General features: G+C 47.7%; 2 protein-coding genes across 3 annotated transcripts in view; one reads left to right on the top strand and one right to left on the bottom strand.

The window, feature by feature from the left end:
- LOC146785159 (solute carrier family 53 member 1-like) overlaps window positions 1–22,821 on the top strand; it is an 831,379-nt gene that overhangs the window by 623,403 nt on the left and 185,155 nt on the right. The gene's annotated exons all lie outside the window — the stretch shown is intronic.
- Window positions 1–22,821, bottom strand: part of PLPP5 (phospholipid phosphatase 5) — a 247,391-nt gene that overhangs the window by 124,589 nt on the left and 99,981 nt on the right. The window contains exons 4-5 of the mRNA XM_085633961.1: window positions 22,434–22,524; window positions 8,200–8,263 (exon numbers count right to left, since the gene is read on the bottom strand). Of these exons, the coding sequence (XP_085490087.1) occupies window positions 8,200–8,263; window positions 22,434–22,524 (155 nt within the window). The remainder of the gene's footprint in view (window positions 1–8,199; window positions 8,264–22,433; window positions 22,525–22,821) is intronic.

Below are 22,821 nucleotides of genomic sequence, written 5' to 3'. Positions count from 1 at the left end.
CCGACACTTTTTGTAGGACGTGTGTAACCTGTCAAGCTAGTGGGAAAACAGGGGTGAAGCTGAAGGCTCCCCTGGAACCACTACCTGTCATTGGCACCCCCTTCGAAAGGGTGGGCATCGACATTGTTGGGCCATTGGATCCACCAACGTCTGCCGGTCACAGGTTTATCCTGGTTCTGGTGGATCATGCCACCCGGTACCCAGAGGCTATCCCTGTGAGGACCATTACTGCACCTGCGGTGGCACGGGCTCTTATGGGAATTTTCACCCGGATGGGATTCCCCAAGGAAGTTGTGTCGGACAGAGGTACCAACTTCATGTCGGCATATATGCGTGCTATGTGGAAAGAGTGTGGAGTCACTTACCGGTTCTCCACCCCTTATCACCCCCAGACCAATGGTCTGGTGGAAAGGTTTAACAAAACCTTAAAGGGCATGATCAGGAGTCTGCCCGAGAGCCTGCGGAGGAAATGGGACGTCCTCCTACCTTGTTTGCTGTTTTCTTACAGGGAGGTACCACAGAAGGGAGTGGGCTTCAGCCCCTTCGAGCTGTTGTACGGACACCCTGTGCGCGGACCTCTCAGCCTGGTGAAGGATGGATGGGAAAAGACTCCCAGAAAACTTCCCCCGGATGTGGTGAGCTGCATGCTGGCCTTTCGTAGCCAAATGGCTAGGTTGTGGAAGCAAGCTTCTGAAAACCTAGAAGCCAGACAGACGGTCATGAAGGAATGGTATGACCGAAATGCTCACCCGGTGGAGCTGGAGCCTGGCCAGAAGGTGTGGGTAATGGAACCTGGAGAGCTTAGCGCCCTCCAGGATCGCTGGTCAGGCCCCTTTGAGGTGATTGAGAAGAAGGGCAAGGTCGCCTATGTGGTGGATCTTAAGACCCCCAGGCAGCCCCATCGGGTGCTCCATGTCAACCGCCTCAAGCCTCACCAAGAGAGACCCGAGGTCACTTTAATGATGGTGACTGATGGGTCGGAGGAAGAGGAAAGCGAACCTCTTCCTGATCTTTTTGCGTCCCAAGAGAAGGATGGGTCAGTGGAGGGAGTGATCCTCTCACCATCCCTAACTCCCGAACAGCGGAGAGACTGCCGCCAAGTTTTGGAGCAGTTTGCTTCCTTGTTTTCACTTATCCCGGGAAGGACTCATCTGTGTACCCATGACGTGGACACAGGGGACAGCCCACCTGTGAAGTCCAAGTCTTACCGGTTGTTAGATAAGGTGAAGGCTAGCATCCATTGAGAAGTCACCAAGATGCTAGAGCTGGGAGTGATTGAACCTTCAAACAGTCCTTGGTCCAGTCCGGTGGTACTGGTACCCAAAGCTGCCCCGCCGGGCACTACCCCGGAACTCCGGTTCTGTGTGGATTACAGGGGACTGAACTCTGTGACAAAGACCGATGCTCATCCTATCCCGAGGGCGGATGAGCTCATTGACCGGTTGGGAGCTGCCCAATATCGGAGTACCTTTGACCTTACATCCGGGTACTGGCAGATCTCCCCGACAGATGGAGCAAAGGAAAGGTCAGCCTTCTCCACACCTGAGGGTCACTACCAGTTCTGTGTGATGCCCTTTGGGCTCAAGAACGCCCCTGCCACTTTCCAGCGGCTGGTGAACCAGGTCCTCTCCGGGATGGAGGCCTTTTCGGTTGTGTACCTGGATGACATCCCTGTCTTCAGCAGCAACTGGGAGGACCATTTAGGTCACCTTCAGGCTGTCCTTCAGGCCTTGCAGCAGGCGGGTCTGACGATCAAGGCCAGTAAGTGCCAGATCGGGCAGGGGTCGGTAGTGTACCTCGGTCACTTGGTGGGACGGGGTAAGGTGCAACCCCTCCAGGCCAAGATTGAAACCATCATGGCCTGGGAACCCCCAAGACTCAGACGGAGGTCCGAGCCTTTCTGGGCCTCACTGGCTACTACCGACGCTTCGTCAAAGGTTACGGTACTATCCTGGCCCCCTTGACTGAGCTCACTTCTAAAAAGCACCCTCGACGGGTAATCTGGACCAAGGGGTGTCAACAAGCCTTTGACACCTTGAAAAAGGCAATGTGTGCGGCCCCTGTCCTCAGGGCCCCCCGACTTCTCCAGGGAGTTCATCGTCCAAACGGATGCGTCGGAGCATGGCATCGGGGCAGTGCTGTCGCAACTCAATGAAGAGGGTCTGGACCAACCGGTGGTTTTCCTGTCTAGGAGACTACTCCCCCGGGAACAGAGGTGGAGTGCGATTGAGAGGGAAGCTTTTGCGGTGGTGTGGCCTCTGAAGAAGCTGCGGCCATACCCGTTTGGCTCGCACTTCCTGGTTCAGACCGACCACCGGCCCCTCAGGTGGCTGATGCAAATGAGGGGCGAGAATCCCAAGTTATTGAGGTGTGACGCGTGTTAGACCTGTCAGCCCTTTGGCAGTTCCCTCCTCATTTTTATTCTTTTTCCCTTTCCCTTCTCATTTGTTTTTCCTGTCCACTAATTACTTTTGGTGTTGATGTAGAGGCTCTGGGCACCTCATCCTTAACAACTGAGGGAGAGGTGCAAGGTGCTTCAATGAGGAAATAGGAAGAGGGAGGTTTGTCTCATAAAATGGTGGCTCCAACTGTCACCTCAGCACCTGGGCCATAGACTGCCTTGGGAGGTTCCGGAACCTTCTGGGCCACTCTGGCCAGTCCGGCCCCAGGTGATAAATAGAGGTGAGGGGAGGGCGGCCATTTTAGAACAGAGTTAAGCTGTGAGGTAGTCAGGAGTAAGGCACCTGAGTGGGGAGGTGGCTGCGCTAGATAGGGACTGGACAGGTCTTTGGGTCTGCGCGGTTTCCCTCATCAGTGACACCACCCTCAACCTTCTGACCGGTCCCTGAACCCAGCCAAGGACTTTGAGGGTCCTCGTGCCCTGGGAGGCCTCCAGGTAGTTGGAATCCCTGACCCTCAGGACCAGGGGAAGGATCGCTGTCTGGGACTACCTTTCCCTCATCCCTGTGGTACCTGGGGTGTTGAATCGAACTGGCTTTAGCGATTATCCAACATCCCTAACGAAAGAGGAGATGTCCGCCCCCAGTAAATAAGAGAGCTCTGGAATCCCAATCAGCTGCACCGGAGAATTTCTGGCACCCTTAAGTTCGGCCCCCCCCCCTCTCTCCCCACGAGTCCCTACCTGAAACGATCACCGCCGCCACCCAGAGATCGGAGGGTTCCTGTTGTCCTCTGGAGGTGGCACGCTGCTGGCGAGAGTTTTGTGGAGAGGCTTCATAAAGGGGGCTGGTGAGCAGGCGACGCCGCTGTCCGGGTGAAGAGAATTGTCCGGAGGAAGAGAGGGACGTGACAGGTTTGGAGGCCGTCGTCCTCGTGTCACGTGAGAGGGGCCGAAGCGCCGCCCCTCGCTGTTGCCGGTAGTCGAGGAAGGGCGCGCCCCCGCAAGCCGCGCTGTTCCTCGAAACGGCGGGCGCGTCCTACAACAGACACAGGGTTAACCCGAGTCAGCCCCGGCTTGCAGAGTCCGCGGGGAAGTGAGGCCCGCGGCTGTGGGGAGCGTCAGAGCAAGGCGGACACCAACGGAGGGGACCCTCCTGAAGGGTAATCTTTGGGGGAGGTGATCGGTGGGTGTGCCTAGCTTTTCGCCCTCCTCCCCTGTGACGAGATTTCCATTCCGGCGCCGTGAGCCCAGTCAAACCCGACGACGGGGCCACTCAGCTCCGGTTCCTGCTGAACTGCTCAACAGAAGAACACCGTGATTATACAGTAAGCTGGGCATAAGAAGGAGGGGGGAGAGCCCCCGGAGGGCACAAGAGAGTACGCCGTTGCGGACAGGTGTTGTCCTGTTGTACCCACGTGTCAGTCTCTGAGGAACCCAAGTTCTAGACTAATAGTACTGGTACATTGACCTAATCATACGCGAGACTGACGTCTGGGGAATAAAGATCTCCAGCATAGTGTTGAAAATAGCAGTCTCAACTCCAGTTACAGCATGAGTTCAAGTACAATGCTAAAATGTAATGGTTTATTCTCTAGGGAGTAAGTAAACCACATGTAAACTGTTTAGAGGTAACCAATTGATTGCCAGCAGCAGTAAATCTCCAGCTTAGCACCTAAAAGGGAGAGATTGATTATTGTTGACAGTATAAGAGTCAGGAAGTATAGCCGTGAGGGAAACCATCTGACAGAATGACCCCGGTGAGACTAAATACTTCTCTGAAATTGTAGAAATTATAAATGTGGTTTGGGGCGCTTCCTGTGGGAATTTAATCTAGGGCTTCTGACTCAAGGCAGGATGGGAATCTCAGAGGGTGTTTAAGTAGCTGCTGTATAAAAAGTGATGAAGAAATGGCACTGTCGATTTAAATGCAAATGTAATGTTTTACCCTGTTATGTGAAACTGAGTAACCACGTTTAAGAAGGAAAGATAAAGACGTCTAGTAAACTTTAAACTTAATCGGTGTAGTGTCCTTTTTAAGTGGTGTTGCGCTAGGTTGTGAGCTGGGTGTGATGCAAGCACGGGATACCATGCTGGGATGAAAGCCTGTTGACCCGAGCCAAGCTACCTCTAGGACGTAGGTCCAACACACACGCACAGACACACGCACAGACACACGCGCGTGGACACACGCGCGGACACAGATACACGCACAGACACAGATACACGCACAGACACAGATACACGCACAGACACAGACACACGCACAGACACAGACACACGCACAGACACAGACACACGCACAGACACAGACACACGCACAGACACAGACACACGCACAGACACAGACACACGCACAGACACAGACACACGCACAGACACAGACACACGCACAGACACAGACACACGCACAGACACAGACACACGCACAGACACAGACACACGCACAGACACAGACACACGCACAGACACAGACACACGCACAGACACAGACACACGCACAGACACACGCACACGCACAGACACAGGCACACGCACAGACACACGCACACGCACAGACACACGCACAGACACAGACACACGCACAGACACAGACACACGCACAGACACAGACACACGCACAGACACAGACACACGCACAGACACAGACACACGCACAGACACAGACACACGCACAGACACAGGCACAGACACACGCACACGCACACGCACAGACACACGCACACGCAGACACACGCACAGACACAGACACACGCACAGACACAGACACACGCACAGACACACGCACAGACGCACGCACAGACGCACGCACAGACGCACGCACAGACACGCACAGACACGCACAGACACGCACAGACACGCACAGACACGCACAGACACGCACAGACACGCACAGACACGCACAGACACGCACAGACACGCACAGACACAGACACACACGCGCGGACGCGTGCACACACACAGACACGCGCGGACACACACGCGCGGACACACACGCACGGACGCACACGCACGGACGCACGCGGACACACGTACGTACGCTGAAACACACACCCCCTTCCCCCCCTACAGTTTCTTGTAGGCTGTAATGCATTTTCGGCGCAAAAGTGATCTAGAGTAATGTTAAAAAGACAATTAATCTAAAGAAATCTATCAAGGCGCCCCACGCTAAAATCAGTGATGACAGTGTGGACCACAGCAGCATTCTGGAGAGAAATCTAACAGAGATATTTATTCAGAAGTTTACACCACACTAGTTGCTTAACTTCTTTGCATTTACATTTGTATATATATTTTTTCTGATAGCCGTTCATGAATGCAGTAATAATCCAAGCACTTTACTCTATGGAAGCTGATGGTGACAAACACCAAACCTTATAAACAAGGAGAAGATGGCAGGGCTTCGACTTGTCTCTTTCCAAATCAGATGGACATGTACAGAACAGTTTGAAGCCACATTACCCTCTCATTTCTGTTCTTTCTGAATTAATGCGAAGGTCTAGCATATTGTTAGAAAATGCATTACGGGGGAGGAGCCAAGATGGCCGACGGGACGGACGCTTGAGCTCCCGGCTCCGTGGACCGTCCGGCTTCCTTTGATAATCCTGATCAATTCTCCTGACCTGCGCCGCTCTACCGCCGCGGATTACCGGCACTGAAGTGACTGGCGTTCTCCTGACACCTTTGTCGGCGGGTTTGGTAGCAGACTCGGTGTTTGCTTCGACCTCCGGCGCTCCCCCTGGTCCCTGCGTGTATGGCCGCCGCTGGACGCCGAGGGATGTGGACGGGGTGCTGAGCTGGATTACTGCGGGTGGTCGCGGGGGTGACAACGCTGGCCGTGCGACTGGAGTCGGACCCTTACGTCCGGGTCGGACTCCCCCCCGCGCTGGCAGTGGTGTGGACGACGTTGGAGCCCCCTAATACTAGCTCTCCTCAGCCACCCTGAAGAACAGCGAGCGGACTCCATTTTGAAGTGTCTTCCTGCGGCGAACGGCCGGTCCTCACGGCAACCGAGGGGCGCTCTCGCCCTGTGCAGTTCCCGAGTGGAGCACAAAGTTTTTCCGGTGTCTACATCCTCGGATCTCCGGTATACATGGTCACTTTTGTCCCGCTACTAAGTGCCTGCAGTGGAGATGACGATGGCGCCTGTTCTTCTTGCTGAGACGCTGGCTGACCCTGGACTCGCAGGGTCTGCGCGCCCATGTGCCCCGGAGCTGATTGCCGCATCGGAGGAGCAGCGGGATAGGGCGGACCGATGCATGGTACAGAGAGACCCGACCTGTGGGGATGTATTGGCCGCCCTTGTGGCGTTAAAAGTGGCGATGCGGAGTACTTGCTGGGCGCTGACCCGGAGAATCGATGAGGCACTGTTCGCAACGGGACGTTCCCGGCTGGAGGATCCCCCGCCGCCCGTGTTTTCTCCTGGAGGTGAAACAATGTTGCGGAGGGGCGGTGGCGCGGAGTCCTCCTGGCTACAATGTAACGCGTCAACCCATCGACACGGATACAGTTGCAGGGACACCCTCCATTTTGAACGCTGTGACTCTGCCTACGAACTACCTGTTGAGACCTAGCCTTTCACCTCCCTTGCCAGATGCTACCCTGAAGGCACCTATCGCTGGAGCTTCTGTGGCATGTTACTGCTGCGTTTGGGACCCTGAGGTACGATACGGCTTTATTGTCCCCTTTCCTCGAGAGCGGCCATCTTGTCTCTTTGTCCTGGCTGAAGGTGACTCGCAGCAATGGACGGGCCTGAACTACATCTGCCGGTCCGGACAGGGGTGATGGCAGGCTCGTTGTCGCTTTGGTTGGATCGGCGGACGGAGACCTGGACTGATACACGTTTTGCTATATTGGCTGAGTAGTTTTTAATGACCTGTTTTTTGCTACATGTCGCTGTGATTTCGCCCCCTGTTTCCTTCTTCTGCCGGGGGGCAGACTTGTGACGTACTGAAGTGCTGGGGGGTATTGATTCGAGACCACCGGGTTTACGTGGGTCTTTTGATACTGTGCTGTACATGGCGCAGGAGGTATGGGCGGCGCGGGAGTCCGGGAGTTCGGCAGTGGGGTGGGCTCCTCCCCGCTCTCCTTTTTCTGGGAGTAATAGGGTAGTGCACTCTTCCTTTTCTATGGTTCTTTTTCCTTTCTTCTTTTCTTAATTCTACATTTCGGGTTCCTATGGGGCGACAGACACGTAGCTAGGGGGGGGGTAGGCCATAGCCTCGGCATGCGTGTAGGGTGGGGGGTCTTCTTCGGCACATTTTTTTTTATTTCTATGGGCCTTCTTTTTCCTTTTTCCGTCCTTTTCTTACGTCTTTTTCTAGGGTCAGTGGGGGGGACTGCTGTTAGGAGGGTAACGGCTGGGAGGCACACCTCGCTGCGTATCTATATCCTGGTATTATAGTTTCGTGCCCCCATTTTAGATGTGTTCACTGTTAGTTGACTCTCCTGTTGGCTGTTACCCATTTATCATATGATCGTCTGTTCTGTACACTGATCCGTTCTAGTTTCTGTATCTCCTTACATAAAAATGTTTAAAATTAACCTTGCTGTCTCCTGCCACTCGGTGCACGTGGATTTATTGTAACTTAGGTCGTATGCTTTTATGTGCTGCCGTGCCACCGAGTGGACATATACTTTGCTATCAAGCTTCAGAAGTGTCGAGGCCGGCCGGATGGTTGTAGGCCCGTATTTGTCTTGTACACAGTGCTAAATAAAGGTTTAAAAAAAAAAAAAAAAAAAAAAATGCATTACGGGAAGGAATACTGGTACAAAAAAAAAGACAGAATCATGAATCTTACCTTCCCACAATCAGCTTCACTGTGTTTGTAAAAACTCCATTGAGAGCAAGAGCCAGACTGGCAGCTGGGAAGACAAACCGTACAGTGAGTCAGAGCTGAAAAGCACCAGTAGCCCCCCAAACCCTATTCCCCAAGGCACAACATCTCAGTGGCTCAAAGGGCGTTAGACCTCTTACCACGACCATCAATCACATCCTAAGTATCCTGTTCATCCTCCCAAGGACACTTACAAATGAACAAACCTAGGTTTGCTTTTAACATTGCTTTCCGAGACACCTGCCTAATCGTTTCCTTTCCAAGATAAGAAGCAGCCAGCAGCATGGGACACCTATTTAAAGACTATATTTTCTCATGGCTGGATAAAGCCCAAACAAGATGTTACAGACGTCTATTCAACCTCCCTGGTGCTGCCCCATCGGCACAAATACGGCTGGAATTCAGCCTTTGTAAACAATTCCATAAGCTGAAAGCCCGGCTCTTGGGATATTATGCAAAGCTCAAGGATGTCTCCCCAGGGTCCCTCAAAGAAATGATAGACAAGGCATCCAAGATAAAAAAAAAACTCCAGTGGGAGCACTTCGTGAGGAATGCAATTGAATGCCTTGGAGAGCACAACATCTGACTCCTAAGCTAACTATAAATTTGTTGCAATCTATTTCCCTTAAAAAGTAATACATTTGGGTGTTTAACTGGATCTTCAGAACACAACTTGCCATGATGCTCAATGTGAAGTCTCTCTGAAAAGTGGTTTAAGCTGGTTCACATGGAACTACCTCTTTTGCTTCCTTTTGACACATGTGCCTTCCAAGTAATTTACCTCAGTAATTGTCTGTAATACCCTATATGGCACACACCGGTTCACATGGAACTACCTCTTCTGCTGCCTTTTGACACATGTGCCTTCCAAGTAATTTACCTCAGTAATTGTCTGTACTACACTGTGAGAAGTTGGCCTGGTATATGATGCTCACTAGTTAAAGTGATCACCTTGTACCATGCCAAGCAACCCTTATGGTGTGGTTGTAAGTCAACCTTTTCGGACTAGCTGCCCTAGTGGTAGCGTAGGCTAAGCAGTCTTTGAGGCTAAACTCGTGAAACGTGTTAAGCCAGCTGTTTTACCAAATGCAACCCCCCTTTATACCAATGAAAGGACACCACACAGATATATATTCAAAATATATATGTATTTATTTCTCAAAGTAACCCCTAGTCTCTTTATGAGCACAGGAGCACAAATCGTCAAACAAGATTATCACAGAATACACAGAAGTTGCACGTTATATGGATAGGCCCTGGTGGCCACTCAAACCATATACTAAAATAGTGGTATAAGTACCACGAACAGAAAAGGCCTAGGGCCTCTAGAATCGCTGGGCCTACAAGGAGCTAACGTCAGTTAGTGACCAGGAGGTCCACGGGTGGCGTGTGCAGAGCAGATAGTCACACGCGTGCTCCCATAGGTTTCAATGGGTGCGTAAAAAGTACAAAGTTACTGCAAAGAGGATCTTCCGGATGGACTAGGAACTCAAGATTTGGAACACAGGCACTAGAGATGTAATACTACACTTGGGCACAGGTGTGCCAGCTTTACCTCACCCACAGGAAGCGGGTGCATAGGCCTCGAAGTGCGTCGGGTTTCTTCTATCTGTTCCGTGGAGCTTGAAGACAAAGATGCTGCAGGCGGTCGGTCCGGGAGAGATGCAGTGGATCCAAGAGTGGATAGGAGATGTTGAAGACCTGTAAGCAGAGGGGACAGTGTTCACAGTCACTAGCCAGTGACCAGCGTGGCACCAGGTGGGTACCAGGCGGTGTCGGGTGCAAACAGGTGATGAGGGGTAGCTTGTCTCCGCAGCCACGTGGTCCCTGAAGGTCGACGACGTCCAGGAGTCGGCTCACGAGCTGTCCCACGCAGGCTCTCGCTGTCGGCGGTGTCGGCGACTTGATCGAAGCAAACAAGCCTTGGCAAAAGCAATTGTAGGAGGATTCGGAAATCAGCTGTTGGTTCTGACCAGCAAGGTCAGAGGGATTGCTCCTTTGGAGGGGAGCAAGGGCCAGTCTGGAGCAACCAGACCAGCAGTGTATTTCGTAGAGTTCGTCGCCAAGATGGCCACTAGCCAGCGGGCCAGCAACCAGTTAGGCGCGTCGAGTGGCAAAATGCAGAAGGGCCCCACGCAGATCGTGGAGATGCTGGAGGGCTCACCTTTGGTGCAGATGCTGCTCGAGGGTTGGGCTTCTCAGGACCCAAAGCACAACTTGGAGGGAGCCTCGGTTGTTGCACTTGTCAGCTTGTCGTAGTCGTTCCAAGATGGCTGGCTCCACGTGTCTCGGTGCCTCCACGGGTCTCCTCTTTTCAGGGACTGTGGATCGGGCGGTGAGAGGTCTGGAGGTCCAGGTCTTGTCAGTCTCTGGGCTCGGGCTCCGGCGGGAGGCGGCGGCAAAGCAGACGGTGATTCGCTGGATGGTGCTTGCGTTAGCAAGGTGGTCACTCCCTGACCACAGGGGAGATTTTCTTCAGTCTTCTGTGCAGCAGAATGTCGAAGTTCCCGTCTTCTTCTTAGTTTCAAGTTGATTCCAGGATGTCTGAAGTCTTAGGACACAGCTCCTACCTTTAAGCGGATTCTAGGGGCCGGACTACCTGCTAGGTCCCTCCCTATGGGTGGGACCAGGAAGGGGGGTGGTTACACCCCCAATCCTTTGTCCAGCTCGCCCCAGGCCCGGGACTGGTGTGCCCCAGGACCGGTTTGAACTGGCATATGCACCGAGGCTCCTTGTGAGCCACAGGCATGTCTGGTTTCTTTCAAGCCCTACCTGACCAATACACAAAATCCTGTCTGGGGTGGTGCACGCACCTCCCCTGGCAGGAAACCCTTTGTCCACACCTCCCAAGCTGGAAGGACTCCCAGCAGCAGGAGGGCAGACTTGTGTCTGTGGTGGCAGCATCCATTTTGTGGAGCTGAGGCTATGTCTGATTTTACCCGGGTTTCAGGTACTGTACATGTCGTGTCCCTCTAGAAGGGTGGAATGCTAACCCCGTCGCCAGAATTGGCGAGGGGTTAGTATTCCAATTCGTATGACACCTTACTCGACATGTTTTGATAAAGCCAAACCAAAGATAGCATTTAACCGCGAGGTTCATAATGCACTTAAGAGTATATGGTATGACGATATCTGGAAACAGTAGAAGGAAGTTGTTCCGACCACTGCAGACAGGCTCAGCTCATGCCAGAGCACCATCTCACATGGAACCAAGCACTCTGCCTTCAGGATTGTTAAGGCCTGCCATAGGAGTGACTTATAGGTTACCAGGTGTCCCATTTAAGGTTAGGTATAGGTATACTACACCTAAGTAAGAGGTGATTACACCAACTTACCCCAGCTGAGTGATCAGCCAGTTGTGTCACATTGTTAGGCCAAGCCTGGGGTGGCATAATGCATGCTTCAGCCCCTGGCAGGCCTTGGGTACACCAATGCCCTGGGTACCTAGTGTACACAGGTACAGGGGCTGACAGGGTGATCCAACCAATTGGGTATGTACCTAGGGTACATGGAGTCCATTTTAAAGAGAGAACAGCCAGGCTGAGATCCTGAATAGCAGGATCTCAGGCCAACTAAGTCGAAAAACCAGCTAGACACTAGGCAAAAATTTGGGGGTAACCATAGTCAGATATCCACCTTCCTACATACCCTATATGGCACACACCGGTTCACATGGAACCACCTCTTTTGCTGCCTTTTGGCACCAGTGCCTTTCAAGTAATTTACCTCAGTAATTGTCTGTACTACCCTATACGGCACACACCATTTATCCTCCAAAACTGTTGGACAAGTAGGCTTCAGTATCAACACATCCTAACCCTCCTGGTACCCAAGTGACGTCTTTTCATGGTCATACAACTTTTTAATCAGCTCTTGGCTTGCCTGAAGGTTTTCCTCACCTGATTCATCTTTAACGCCATCAACTTTCTGCAGCTAATCGCATAGTTCACCACATCCTTCTGAGGTGAATCTGAAATTCCTTCCACATTTCTATGCTTAAGTTCACGCACTCGGTGCCACACAGAAGTTCAAAGAGACTGAACCCCCCTTGCCGAATTTCTCTATAGGCGAACAAGAAGTGTGGCAGATAATCCCACTTTCTCCTGAGATTCTGTGGCAGAGTTCCCATCATGCTCTTAAGGGTCTTGTTAATCTTTTTTCCACCCACTGGTTTGGGGGTGGTATGGCATGGAGAAGTGGAAGGCCACACTAGCTTATTCCCACATTTTGCTCATGTATAGGGAGATAGTTTGTTCTCCAGTCGGAAATCACTATCTTAGAATATCCAACCCTTGCAGAGAATGTGTTAGCTGCTATTTTTGCCATCATGCTTCCGCAAAGGTGCCACCTCAGGATGCCAGTTGCATGGTCCACCACTACAAGATACACTTGTTGTCTGATGTTGAGAATGGGAGCATCAGCTGGACCAACCATGTCAATTCACACATGCTCAAATGGAACACATACAACTGGCAGTGGCACTAACAGTTTACTTCTTGACCTACTACTCAATTGACAAGTGGGACATCTCTGGACAGTAGAACAAACAGTCCCGCCAGTGGCACCTTGTGGGCAAGTGACAACTAAAAAATTCCTGCGTATTAAGGTACCCACAGCCTTTTGCTAGCTCCTTTGCTCAGTCTGTAACTTTGACAGCGATTCTGACTCCAACACCTCGATTCTCCTCTCTGTTGAAGCAGGGGAGATGGATGTCACAGCCTGGGCCTTCTCAGAGACTGACCTGATCCACTCACTGCTTTCCTCTAGTCTTTGCAAATCTGGGATGGTCCCAGTCTCTACCAGAGACTGATGTGCGGCCTGTGGTCAAATCACCACAGCTGACATTTTCTAAGCCATGTAGGGTTCTGCTCCTGTCACTTATTCAGTGGCAATCGAATTATTGCCCAAGAGACACCCACCATCTTTCTTCATTCTCACCCTACATTGACTATGCCCAACTTACTTCTGATTTGTGTCTCAACTCGGGCAATCAGGTACTCCATATCCCCACCACTGGCCACCATTAGCACGAGGAGTAATCGTTTTGAATCTTGTTGCCGCAGATATTTCCTCTCAACCGTAGACTTGTAAGCACCTATATCCGACAGAGCAGGAACCTTCCTCGTGGTATACTAGCTTCCAACTCAAACCCATTGTATTTGGTTGGATGTGCTTAAAGCATTTGGCTCCCTTTTCCAAATGTCCATTCATACTAGGTTATGTGCAACAGGCTCCTTTAGACTCCCCTTCACCTACAACAAGTAATCGCTTTGGTCTTGAAAGAACATTCTTGTCCACCCTTCTTAGGGTAGAGCATACCTTCTTGAGTCACTCTTGTCGTCATCAGCTGGTTAAGGGCATTCAAATTCATGGCCGCTATTCCTCTGACCCACTCATTCCAGTCATGCAAAACACCATGAATCCAAGTTTCAAATGGAACACAATCCCCTCTCATGCTTTCTTAGACTGTATGAGGGGGCTAAGCTGGCTCCAGCCCGAATTGTTTTCTCTGAGCTTTCTTCATATGCTTATAGTTTATTTGATCACAATCAACATTCTCCTAATGGCTTTTGTACTTTCCATGGGCAAGAAACTCATTAAAGTGGCTACCTTGTGCACCTAATTTAAAGCCTCCGCTCTATAAACAATATTAAAGCTCACAAACCTTTTCAAAGTATACTGTTCTTCCACATACATGTGCCCAAGCTCTTTTGAAACCTTGCCAGGCACTCTTGTACATTTGAAGATGGACTCACCACTTACAGATGTAGCTGTTTGCTTTTCCTTCTCTACTTCCTCCTGTTCCTGGCCTTCTCTTTCCATCTACACACTCTTCGTTTTTCTTTAATCATGGGCCCATTCCTTCTGTCTCTCCCTCTTTCTTTCCTCTTGTTCCTGGCACACTAATCTCTGCTTCTCCTTCTCAAACTCCCAGGTCTTCTCTTCCTCGGCTCTAGGTTTTAGGAAAACCAAATGTCTGACTTAACCTTCCCTAGGGAATAACTCCTGGAGTTGGTGACAGTGGTAACCTTCAAATTGGGACAGGAGGAGGGAATGTCTCTGGGAAATAATGGAAAGCAAATGTGAGGACACACTTTGTGTGCACCAAGGGGTCCAGAGAGCACTCCAGAGCGCTCCTTCTGTAGGATATTCTCATGGTTATCTCCCAACAGTCCATGACCGTTTCATCCCTACCGCCTACTTCCTCTATCTCATCCATAATAATATCAAAGGATCTCTGAGTCCTAGTTTCAGGGAGCCCTTTGACTTCTTTCCAGATACAGATTTTTTAACTGTAAAGTGTCCAGATCTACTCCCACAACCTTGTATATACCTTTTGTAATGTGCAGGTAATTTTGTGCTCAAGTGGAAATTATTATTATTTTCAAGTAAGTTGGAACTAAAACCTACAGATATCACACCAGTTGTCTGAACCTTTTTGGCGAAGGGTGGAGGGAGTCCCAGGGCAGAGAGGGGCTACTGGATGCCATCCATATATAGGTAGATACATTTTTATTGTTTCAAGTTATTTAAAACCATCACAATATAAAAGATCCCTGTAGTGAAACAGTTAAAACATAGTGAGGACAAAAGAGGTCTTATTCAACTCCATCATGCTTACTTCAGTACATTTATTACGTCGTGAAGGCACTTGTGACTTGAGTTTTTAAATCTAAAACAAAGGAAGAAAGTCATTCAAGGGCAAAAGCCGATGGTAGCCCCCTCCAGACGTATAGGAACATAGGCCATGATCTAAGACATCAGCTACAATCGAAAAATGAGTTAAGTAAAGTGCATGTTGCAGTGTCTAGTATCCTGTGAATTTTGACTCCGTTCCATGCTGTCCTGGAGCTACCTATTCTTGAGCCGATTGCCGCCTGGCATGAAACCTTTCCTGTGGTTTTACCCCCCCCCCCCCCCCCAAAGTGCAGGTCAATAAGAGTACAGGGTGAAATCGAGTTCACTGTACTAGAGTGCCTCTTGCCATCGTGTGTGCCATTTCAAATTGGGTAGTTTTAATCCTAACTGTCCTGGATCCAGGAAGCCATGAGAGGCCAGTTGGTGCCATATGCAAGGCAATTTTGTTTAGCATCACAAGCCTAGCCGATTCCTGTTTGGTCAACAAGGATCTTTTATATTGAAGAAGCCAGTAAGTAAAGTGCCAGCAGCAGACCACAGGTGCAGAACGGTTTTATTAAGCTTTGCAAGCCCAGATTATTCTTATTATTTTGTTAACTTGGTTCTTTTATACTGAAGAAACCAGTGAGTCCAGTGGAAAGCGTGATCAGATTAAGTTTGATAAGGTGCATGGTGCAATATCATCTAATATGATGATTTAGGCAAGCTTCTATTAAGTGCCGTCTGCACTTAATTTGATTATGGTAAATTGCAAATGCAGCGGCCTAAGACAGGACAGGCAAATCATGGGAGGTAAGTCGGTGGAATGTGCAAATCGGTTTTGTTTATCCTCGCCAGCCCAGACGAATCCAATTTTGTCTACAAAGTTCTTTTCTACTGGAGTAACCAGTGAATAAAGTGCAAGCAATGATCAGTGTGTGCTAGACGAATCTAGTTGGCTTTTCAAGCCCAGATGATTCTTATTTAGTGAGCAAGTTACTTTTATGCTTGAACGACCAGTGAGGCTAGTGGAGACAGAATTCAGATTGAATTTGATCAGGTGCATGGTACAGTGACATCTGGTATAATGATTTCAACCAGCTCTATTATGGCGCAGGCAGTGAATACTTAAAACAAAGTGTAGTCTGCTCTTTAAAGTGCAAATGTGAAGGCATGAGACGAGTGAACTTAGGCTTGCTCTAATCATATGATTGTTTTAAAATAGAGGGAAAACTGCCCTGAATTGACCCAAATAGAGTAGGCCTGCAATGGGCCTGCCACTGCGAGGCACACCAATAGCTGCTTCATCGGATTGACATGAGTGGCGCTGCTTCAAGGTAATGGAAGGCCAGGAATTAAAAAGTTTAGTAGCCCGAAGAGCATGAGTTCAGTAGCTTGAGTGCTTCTCTAAAGAATTTCACACATCTGACTGATAGCTGCATGTCAGTTCCACTCAGACATGCAGAAATGGGCATGTTGCATTGTGTTAGCTCTTTAAGGTGGGTCAAACGCAGACCTCATGCAGCAGAGGTTCCTTCTTATAGTTACACAAACAGCAGTTGTGTTCTGAAGATCCAGTTAAACACCCAAATGTATTACTTTTTAAGGGAAATAGATTGCAACTAAATCTCAGGAGTTCTTTTTGAAAGACCAGTTTTATGGGGCGGGATAGATATAATGCTTTCCCCTGCTCTTGGTTCAAAGTCCCTCATAAGTTGGCATGGGCCTTTTGAGAAAGCTCTCATTGATCATTGTCTCCAGATTTTATTTGAGCAGTTTTGGCCATGACAGAGGAGGTTAAGGAAGATATTGAGGCATCTCTTGACCTGCTGAATGGTGATGTGAAGGATGGTTTTTTGGAATGGATACAGCCTACCCCCGAGCTAAAACCTGAGTTGGGCAACAGAAAGAGTGCAGAGAAGAGCTGTGCCAATTTTCCCATCTCTTTACGCTGACTTCAGAGTTGACACCTTCCTGTGTTATTAACACAGATACAAAGAACATTTGCCAGTGAAGAGCAAGGCTTGCAAGATGCCTGACCACATCCAGGAGTGAATCAAGTCCGAGGAGAGGATGTGGTCTAAACAGCTAGAGGGGTCGACCTCAAAGCTGGGGACCTAGGTGGCAGTCTCAGCAGGGATACTTAACATCCTGTGATTCTGGGCAAATCACTTAATCTCCCTGTGCCTAACAAAATGAATGGGTCTGTCTGTAACGCAACTGGTGCTCATGTAAAGAGCTCCGATACCTCCGGGTCAAGTTTGCACTATACAAAACTCAGAAAAAGAAAAAAAAAAAAAAGGTTGCCAAGATGTTGGACTTAGGGTGATTGAGCATTCCAGAAGTCCTTAGGCAGCCCAGGGGTTTATGTGTCCAAGCAAGGACCCAGACATGCACTTTGTGTAGATTAATGAAGTGACCAAGACCAGTGTACACCCAATTCCCAGCACTGATAAGCTAGTGGATCAGGTGGGTGCTGCTTGTTACTCAATCACCTTTGGCCTGACCAGTGGCTACTTGCAGATCATATCAGTACCTAGTACAACGTGATGGCTCCATTCTCAATGCCAGAAACATTATATCAGGTTAGGGTGATGCCTTTGGACTTAAGAGTACTCCTTCCACTTTTCGGCATCTAGTAATCCATGTTCTGTCAGGGCTATAAGAGTTATGCATGGCCTAATTTGACAGCACTGCAATCTTTAACAATTTGTAGAAGGACCACCTTTGGACCTAGAACAGGTGTTGGTCAGTATACAAGGAACACAACTGGCCTTCAAGCCAACCCGGTGCCAGACGGGGCAGCCCTCTGTAGTCTACCTTAACCATCAGGTGCGCAACAGGAAGATCTTTCAGTAGGATGCCAAGATACAGTTTATGTTGGAGTGGGACATCCACTCCAACCAGACTCATGTTAGAGGCTTCTTAGGACTCACTGGTGATAAAAGAAAGTGTGTGTCTAACTATGGGTCTGTAACTGCACCCTTGACAACCCTGACAAAGTAGCAGTCTCAGACTGTGACTTGGATTGCAGAGTGTCAGAAGCCTTTGAGAACCTAAAGACTGAACTACGTAATGCACCCTCGTTAAAGACATCAGACTATGGTCAGCCCTTCATTGTACAGACAGATTCTACAGAAAAAAAGAGTTGTACCGGCACTGGGATCACCTTGATGAGTTTGATTGGTACTGAGCTCAGCTTGATGATAAGGATACAGAGCATCTAGTGGCCTTTAGCAGCTGCACAATGCTTTCTAGGGAACAGCATCGGGAGTCCATTTAAAAAGAATACTTTGTGATAATGTAGGCTTTGAAGAGTTTTGATTACAAAGTATGTGGTAAAGGCAGATTGCAAACCTCACAAACCACTACAGTGGTTGATGGCAATGAAGGTTGAGCATTCCAAGTTGCTGAAATAGTCTCTCTCTGTGCCTAGTTCACACACTGAAGCACAAAGCTGGAATGAATCATAGGAATCCTCATGAACTTTCCTGACAGTTTTGCCAATCCGACAACAAAACTGCTCCATCGGTGGAATAAGGATCTGAGTAGTGAAATCTGGGAGGGTCGTCTTTTGAGGCTGGAATGTGCTCTGCATGGAGTACAAGCATATTTCTCTGCCCTGAGTGCTCAACTACATGTACACATGGCACAATTGACTTATTTACGCCATGGTGTCAATCTAATCTACAGTTTAAGAAAAATATTAAATGGCATAACTCTGCATTGTCCACAAAACGAAAATGGAGGAAGTCATTTTTCTATATAATTATTTCTTGATGCTGTATTTAATTATCTCGTACAGTCAACCATATTCACATGGTCTTGGCGCACTGCACAACTTGACACTACATAAAAGCATTCTATGCAAGGCCAGTATGAGGCACACATTAGATTTATTATCTTGTAGGTTCATACAAAAATATAATAATGCCTATGGGTTTTATTATAGCGTTGATACAGCATGATCTGCCTACTAAGAACAAAACCCTTTCCTTTGGTGGGGCAGAGCTGTGGTTACCTGTGGTAGCGATGGTCGAGTCATGACAAGATTGATGAGGAAGAAAATGTTACTTGTAATCTTACTTTGTGCATCGTAGAAATCTTCTTGAAGTCATGAACGTGAAAAATTCCCATCTGTATGATGGGGTCCCTGAACCTTTCATATTCATACAACAATATGTATATTTAAAAGATACGAGAGCTGGCATTTTTAACCTATATAGCCTATAGCTAAGATCTTCATATTACTGAAGGATACCCACGGTCTTACATTGACTGTGTCCTCATGTAACGCAACTGGTGCTCGTGTAAAGCGCTCCGATACCAGATACCTTTGGGTCAAGTTTGCGCTATATAAAACTGTTAAAAAAAAAAATTGGATTAGAGGAAAAAGTAGTCTGATAGGGAGACTATAAAAAGAAGCTGAAAACACACACTGTTCCTTTAGGTAGCCAAACAGCTTCCATATCCCAGCATACCTTGTACCGCCTATTGCTTGGCAGCCTCAATACTATATTAGCATATGCTCCGGAAAAAGAACCAACTGAAGAACTCCAGGCCACTGAATAGTAGAGACCAGTGAGGCATTATAGTATCTTCACTGATGGTCATGAAAGTAGAACAGAATAGCAAGCGTATCCTAAACAGCCCTTTATTTTCTAGGTTTACGCAGTGAAGGACAGAGAATTTCTCAAATATGATGCAAAGCCACCTCAAAGAGGCTTTAGAGGGCAGCTGGACAGACTACTATACCTATTCCAGAGTTTGAATTCAGATCGTAATGTTTGCCAAAACTATGAATAGACTTCCTGAATTTTACTGGCTCCCTATCCATAACAGAATATAATTCGAAACTGGATGTCTTACTCACAAGGCCATCCATCTCAAAACCCCTACATACCATGCAACACTTCTTAGTCTCTTCTCTCTACCAAAGATAGTAAGGAGCAAGAACTCACTGCTCATGCAAACACCGCTTTGAACATGTCCTTAGTATTAAAACAGTCATTCTTTGGTGCTGCTCTCAGCCTTTAGGACTTTCATTCCCTCAATATTACACCCGATATGCTAACCTTCAAAAAGCTACTGAAAAATCACCAGTTCTGCCTTTATCTCAACTAATCTGTTCTAGTTTGCACAACCTGTTCCCTGTGCAGCTCTTGAAAAACTGGTATATAATGTTATGCTGAAATGTTACGGTGATGTGTGCCTCCCTCTCAGCGGTTGTCATATATATTTTTGATGTCTCTAAGCAAACTTGTCAGTGATATGCTTGATTTGTCCACCGTTTTCTACAGTGGCCAACGTGGCTCGAGTTCCAAGTTTGTTTTGTTCATGTTGCGAACCAATAAATACAATAAAATGTGTCATAAAAAAAGGACGTTGGAAGCTTAAATATAAGAAATAAAGCAGTTAAGGATGGTCTTTAAATTCATTTTAGTCAATGTTGAGGAAAGTGCTCCTAAATATAATAGTAAATTATACTGCTTAGAGCCCACCATATGACTGGTAAGATGCCAAAAAAAAAAGACCTATTCATAGCAAGCTGTACTGCTTTTTGAATACTTTATTTGCAACCATATGAAGTTACTTATGATTATAACAGTTTTATTTTACTCACAAACTATGAATTTCAATACAATTTGGGTTACCCATTTAGACGTGTTTCACTTAGTAAAGCAATGGCAACACGTTTACTTTTGTTTAAAAAATACTTGCATTTTAAAAGAGGTTGCCCTTGTGGCATGGTTTTGGCCGTCTTATTATTGTTTTAGATCTCGATCTCTAATTGCACTGATGAAGTGACAACAATGTTACAAATCAGTCATCGGTTGGAAATGTATTATTCAATAATGTGTTTGGAGAATTAAATAAAAATAATTAATTATAATATTGGTGCCATAAAATGTCTTACTTTTACATTTGAAATGTTGAATGAAGGCAAAAATACTTGAAGGCCCGAGGTAAAATCCTCACAAAATACGGTAACAAAACCCCTGGAGTGTTATGAAATCCCTTGCATGAGCAGGAAAACAACTGAGTCTATCAGGCAACTGCTAGAACAAAGCACGTTGGGATATGAAACCTGATGGCTCCTTAAGGGACCAGTACATGTATTCAGCTATTTTTGCATTCTTTTTCCTCTATTAAAATTTACATCTTTGAACTTGGCTACAGCCTCTACAGTAGTGGAGATCTTGTGCTTCAATGCTCTGTTATAACTAAAATGATATATTAAGAAAAACAAAATAGCCTGCATAGGCTATAGAGGTTTTAACCGCAGATGAGCATGCCAGATCTCACCACTTTCAGATGTGCACCCTACTGCATGGATCGGAAGTGTTCTTGGATCCTCATACATAGGCAGGAATACTCTACATTCACAACTATCAGTGAAGATCCTATGGTGCAGAAGAAGCATAGCCGTCAGGGTGGTGCTACTTCTCCATATCTAATCACTATAGCCCCATTCTCAGTCTAGGTCTTATTCTGCTTTACAAGTGTATAGTGTACAGGTGCTCACAGTAGTAGATCATCAAAATAAACAGCATGTTTGGAAAACAAGAGCTCTCACATTGGATGGGCTGGTAAGACTGACCAAGAAGGGTGACCGTGACTGAAGATGTAAATAATCAATCAATGCCGTGGGTGAGGATAAGGGTGGAAGAGAAAGATTTCCTGCCAGCAATCTAACTTGACATTGCATTGGCAGGTTCAGGCATGTCCTTGTATCAGGTGGCTTTATGAGGCTGTACACAGAAATGGCAAAGTTCAAGTTTGCCGCCAATCAAAATGTCAAGGCAATCCCAGAGCTGTTCTATGCCACTCCTGAATGTTCACACACCATCACCAGATGGAATGAGCAGAATTACCAGCTATAAAGAGTCATTTGAAAGTATACGGGAAAAGCTCCTTGTGTAAGGCTTCAGCATTGAATGAAGATCGGTTTAAGAACACAAAATCAGCAAATAATGAAGAAGAGTTGTACAAGAACAGGGAACTTTATGGCAATAGGGAAGCTGTGGTTCTGTAGCGCCTTAGCCATTTCATATGGATTAGGTATACATAAGCAAACCAACAGATCTCCCTTTTGTATGTATGCATGTGGTATTTGTATAGTACAAACCTAGCCGAAAGGCAGCGGAGCACTAAACAAGGTCAAAGGCAAGCATACAATGAACACGTGATAGTAGAGGTAGTGGGTTCTGGGAGCAGAAGTGGACTGTTTCTGCACTATGATGTACTGTTTTTTAAAAAGATGTTCCAGAGCCTATGTGCATAGACAAAAAAAGTCTGCTGTCTTGCTTTTTTTTTTCTCAACACTTCTTAGCCTCCAGTCTCAGGTCTGTGGGTGTGAGTGTGCAGAGAACCACAACAGAAGGTGAGATTGTTCGCAAGGTAAGCAGGGATCTAGGTCAAGATGGCTTTGTAAATGATGTAGCCTAGAGGAAGTCGAGGGCGAGTCACAGGGGCAGGCAGTTACATGCTTGCCTTGAGACATCTCATGGCAAAACCATAAACATCCTATTGAAACAAAGTTGTGCATTTATTTAAAAAAATGAATAAGCTCCACTTACCTAAGCAAGCCTCCTTTGCATCTCCTTTCTCAACTTTGCTGAAAAACCTTATCAGAAGTATGAACACCAAGGGAGAAAAAAAGGAAATCACCTATAAAAACAGAACACAATGATCACTAACAAAATATTAATTAGTGTTAGAAAACATAAATATGGAAAGAGAAATACTTTTGTCATTCATAAATCCAATAGGAGGCTGCTAAGCGACGATGACAAAATGGCTACAGTTTAATAGCGCCCTGTCCCCCACGGCAGATGGCAGAAACAGCACAGTAGTTGCCACCTTTGAGGTGAAGCAACATGTGAGTATCACCTCAATAAACTCCACCACCTCTTAGAACCCCAATACCTGCTCAGAATGGTGCATGAATTAGAGCCTACATTCGCC

Source organism: Triturus cristatus, chromosome 11 (genome assembly GCF_964204655.1).
Source record: "Triturus cristatus chromosome 11, aTriCri1.1, whole genome shotgun sequence".
Taxonomy (NCBI): Eukaryota; Metazoa; Chordata; class Amphibia; order Caudata; family Salamandridae; genus Triturus; species Triturus cristatus.
This window is presented reverse-complemented; position numbering and strand designations above follow the sequence as displayed.